Genomic DNA, 4942 nt, shown 5'->3' with positions numbered 1-4942 from the left:
AGTGAATCAGTTCACTGCTCGACAATGCTTCTGGATTAAAAGTCTCAGAAATAACAATTGAGATGGTTACCTGAGGAGGCAGATTTGTGCAATTGAAGGCCCTCGTTTGCCTTGGCCAGCTAAATGAAGCATTGTGAGCGAATAGCTCTGCGGCCCGCTCTAGGACATTTTTCTTCGTCAGCCACTCTGTCCTCTCCTGGGTCCTGTCATCATCACCTTTGTAGTCAAAGCCCGGGTGGGCCCTCTCCTTGCAGGGCTAAATGTGGCGCACTATGATGCTGGCCACCACTAGTTTGCCGCTAATCTCAACGTCTTTAATTAGGTCAAGGAGCTCCCTCACTTGTTCCATGTCAGCACTGTTTGGTTTCTCTGACTAGCTCTTCTGGTTCTCTGAGATATGGTGGACGTCGTAGCGGATTGCAGGGTGACTCTGTTTCATGTAGAACCACATGGAGTTCCACCCTTTCAGAGAAGTATTTAGTGGTACATTAATGTATTCGATGGCCATTCCATCCCAAAGCTACAGATATATGCCACCGACCACCTTGGAGCCACCGCCGCCCTTCTTCTTTAACCAGAACAAGTGTCTAAAGAGGTTGAAGTGTGGCAGAACCCCTAAAAATGTCTCATAGAAATGAATAAAGATCAAGATGTGTAATATGGTGTTGGGGTGGAGGTTGCATAGACTAATCGCCTAGAACTCCAGCAGATCCCGCAAGAAAGGATGAACAGGGAACCCCAACCCATGCTAGAAATAATCCTCGAAGACTACAGCTTCATCAGTGTTAGGCATTGGGAAGGGCTCACCACTGGTTGGCCGCTATCCGGCGGTGACGCGGTCAGGAAGCATGCCCGCCTCCACAAATCTCTCGAGTTCCATTTCCCCCGTGCGCGACGGCACCCACTCTTCGTCTCGACTGGCTCCCACTCCAACCTTCTTAGGACTCGCTTTCTTTAGTTTCACAGCTCTCCTCTTCGGCGCCATCTCTCAGATCTAGATGGGGACTAGCGTCGGGAGCGTGCAAGGATGTGAATATGGAAATATGAGGGCTAAGGAGGAAGACGAAATGGCAAAGGTGGGAGCGCGGGATGTGGCGGCGCCGTTATAAAGCACTTTCCCCACCCTTTCGCATTCAAGGGTTTTTGGGAAACCATTCCCACAATCTGCGCCTCTCCGGATTCTCTGACGTGGCTTGGTGGGCCGTTACCTAGGCCTTCGTGCAGTCTCAGCCCACATTGCTGATTTATCTTCGCAATTTGTTGCATCTCGCCCAATGCTCACCTAAATCTCCGCCGATCGTTATGGCTCAGTAATTGCTACTGTAAAGCCGTTACTCCGGTTTTTTCTCTGTGATTCTGTTTTCTCCAAGTTGACTGCTGTTTCTAACCCTGGCACCACATGACTCCATCATCTCTATCAGGCTCGGGGACTAAGTGGGCACGCTTCACCTAGCGGTGAATGTGCTCTTCGGGGCTACGCTCGAGGACTGGCTGCCTGCTCGGCTGGTCTTTTATTTTTCTTTTGTTTTGGACCCTGGCACCACATGTCTACATCATCTACTGTCAGGCTTAGGGACTAAGTGGGCACACTTCACCTAGTAGTAAATGTGCTTGCTTTATTCTGGAAGACTCGGCCGATATGGATGGGGCGAGTTCAGGGTCGCAGACCCTGGCCTTGGTGTAGTTCACGTAGCCGAGGTAGTTAGTTAGTTAGTTTTGAGATTGGATGAGATGGTGCTAGTGGATCCTGGCATCGGTGCGCGCTGTGGGATTGGGCGAGTTGGAGTCATGGATCTTGATGGGGCGAGTTCAGGGTCGTAGACCCAGGCGTTTTGGTGTCTTGAGCCCTCGAGTCCCATTGGGCCTTAGTAGGGGTCGGTTTGAGTTGTGTGCGTTACCCCATCCTCGATTCCTCATAGCCGTTCGATCCACTTTAGAAGCCTGATGGTCTCTCCTGGCGGAGATCCCTTTGTTTGGGTTTTTTCCAAGTCCCGCCTGGGGAGGCAGAGAGCCTCCTACGTGGGGTGACGCTTTGGTTTTTGCGCCCGGCGTCTGGTAGTGGTGGGCCATACCCAGGCCACGTCCCATCTTACCAGGTGTCGTTCCATCTGACCAGGCGTTGTTCTATCGGTTAGTGTGCGTCCCATCGTTTCCCATCCACATTGAATGGGGGAAGGAGGAGAGTTTTTTGCTCTGATCTTTTGCCCCTCTTCAGCTATCGTTTCCTCTTTAAATAGGGGGAGGGAGAGGGCTTCTCATCGTAGTCCTTTGCCTGTTCTCCAACTATTGTCTCTCCTCCTTCCTCACTGAGAGTGCCTATATGTCGTGGTGGTTCCTAAGTGAGAGAGGGTAAGCGAGAGGGAGGACTTATAGATCCTTTCATGAATCCAGAGTGCGATGTCAAGCTGGGGGCTGCCCGGGGCGGTGCTGGTCATCTTTGCCTGAGAAGGGGTGGCTTCCGCCGAAGGAGGTGGTGCGCTAGATCCATCTGCGAGGCCTTTTTTAGGATGGAGCCCTGTATGGATTTTGTTCGATGGATCTTCATCGGGCGAGCCTTTTTAGAGGGGAAGTTGCCCAGGGTCATGCTGATGGAGGGTTCCGTGCCTGCTGTAGGGTTATGAGGATGCTACGCTAGTCGGAAAACAAAAATTCAACCTCATAAACCAGGACCTACTGCTAGTTATAGATCACGGGATTACCACTAGACGCGCAGGTGCAGCGGAAGCGACTTGATGTAGTCGAACGTGTCGTAGCAGTGCCATGCAGTTGCAAGGTCATCTGTACGTCTGTCCCCTTTGTGCAGTTCGTCCTTGTGCTCCAGATGCAGCACCTCCGAGGTATCCACACGTACAGGGAGGAAGCGTTGCGTCTCCGGACTGCTAGGTCCACAAGGAGCAACAGGCGTGGGCATAGGATGGGTGGCGGTGGCTGCCAAAAAGGCCTGGGATACCTTGCCCTGTTGCCCACCCCACTTATTTATAGGCGTCCCTAATGAGCTCCCGAGTTGGAGGCCCATTAGTAACCCTAAGCCTTGTCTAACTCAGATCCAATCTGAATTAGGCTTCTAGCCCCTTAAGCGTGCGACCCTATGGGTTCACGCACACATAGACATGGCCCAAGTACTCCTACTCGGCCATTAGTTGATAGCGGCCTCTAGCAAGGCATGTCAACTCCTATGTGTACGCAAAGATCATATCAAACGAACCACCACAAAACCACATACTTGTTATTCCCTTGCCTCACGATATTTGGTCCAACTCATAGGTTAACACTTAACCCAAGCACGGCCATGCATTTCTTGATCTAATCATTAGAGTGATCTAGTGATATCTCTCTCATATATAGAGAGGGGCAAATTCCATCTTGATTGTTTATGTCTCATAGCATGTTTCCCAACAAACCCAAAAACCACCTTTATAACTACCCTATTACAGAGTAGCGTTTGATAGTCCCTGAGTAGGTCGTTTCACATCTTGAATACATACAACAATCTCAGGTCTAAGGACATAACATACATGACGTGAATAGAGATAATAACAACATCTCACATTGGGTCAGTCCAGCCCCATGTCATACATCTACCCACATTATAAGTTTGACATCTCCATGTCTATGACTTGTGAAACATAGTCATCAACTAATAATGTGCTGATCCATTATTCATGTGTGTCCTCACATGAACTCTGACCAGGGACACCATTAGAATAACCATACAAGTAAAAGAGTTTCACAAACAATTCACATAATTGCTAATCGATACAGGTTGTCTTTAATGTAAATTCAATGAACTCATAATATATCATGGATACAAGGCAATATAATCATCTCTATGATTATCTCTAGGGCATACTCCCAACAATCTCACACTTGCACTAGAGTTGATCTCGATGATATCTAATACCCATAGCTCTCATGTGCGCCTCATGCTTAGGCTGTGGAAGAGCCTTTGTCAAAGGATCTGCAACATTCAACTCTGTGTATCTTGCACATCTTGATCTCATCTCGTCTAACGAACTCTCGAATGAGGTGAAATTTCTGCAGTACATGTTTGTTCTTTTGGTGATTCCTTGGCTCCTTAGCCTGCGCAATTGCCCCATTGGGCTAGACGCATTCAAAAACACACCAAGTTCAATGAGGAACCTCCTCATCCAAACACCTTCCTTTGTAGCTCCAGAAGCTACAATGTACTCGGCCTCTGCTGTAGAATCGGTCACCATCTCCTACTTGGAACTTTTCCAACTTACAGCACCACCATTTATTGTGAACACAAAACCTGATTGAGAATGTGAATCATCCATGTCAGTTTGGAAGCTAGCATTGGTGTAACCATTTACAATGAGCTCCTCCTCACCTCCATAGATTAGGAACACATCTTTAGTCCTTCTCAAGTACTTAAGAATGTTTTTAACAAGTGTCCAGTGACTCTCTCCTGGATCAACTTGGTACTTGCTCGCAACACTTAGAGCATGAGACATCTGGGCGAGTACATATCATGGCATACATGATGGAACCAATTGCCGAGGCGTATGGAACCTTACTCATGCACTTACGCTCATCAGCTGTCGAAGGACACTGTTTATCACTAAAGCGCATACCATGTGACATAGGCAAGAACCCTTTCTTAGACTATTCCATGTTGAATCATTTCAACACCTTGTCAATGTACGTATCTTGGCTTAATCCTATAAGCTTCTTCAATCTATCTCTATAGATCTTGATGCCCAAAATGTATGTTGCTTCTCCTAAATCCTTCATAGAAAAATTATTATTTAGTGAAGTCTTTACGGATTGCAACATAGGAATGTCATTCCCAATCAATAATATGTCATCCACATACAAGATCAGCAATACAACAGCGCTCCCACTTTCCTTCTTGTAAACACAAGGTTCTTCTTCATTCTGACGGAAGCCAAACCCTTTGACCACTTCATCAAAACGAATG

General features: G+C 47.8%; 1 protein-coding gene across 1 annotated transcript; it reads right to left on the bottom strand.

Moving 5' to 3' along the window:
* Nucleotides 1-2701: 2701 nt before the first annotated feature.
* LOC136489037 (uncharacterized) lies at nucleotides 2702-4475 on the bottom strand. Its single transcript, XM_066485783.1, has 2 exons — nucleotides 4245-4475; nucleotides 2702-2956 (listed from the first exon to the last, which is right to left on the bottom strand). Exons 1-2 carry the CDS (start codon nucleotides 4473-4475, stop codon nucleotides 2702-2704), a joined length of 486 nt encoding a protein of 161 aa, XP_066341880.1.
* Between the last annotated feature and the right edge of the window lie 467 nt (nucleotides 4476-4942).

Source organism: Miscanthus floridulus, chromosome 10 (assembly GCF_019320115.1).
Source record: "Miscanthus floridulus cultivar M001 chromosome 10, ASM1932011v1, whole genome shotgun sequence".
In the NCBI taxonomy this organism is placed as follows: Eukaryota; Viridiplantae; Streptophyta; class Magnoliopsida; order Poales; family Poaceae; genus Miscanthus; species Miscanthus floridulus.
This window is presented reverse-complemented; position numbering and strand designations above follow the sequence as displayed.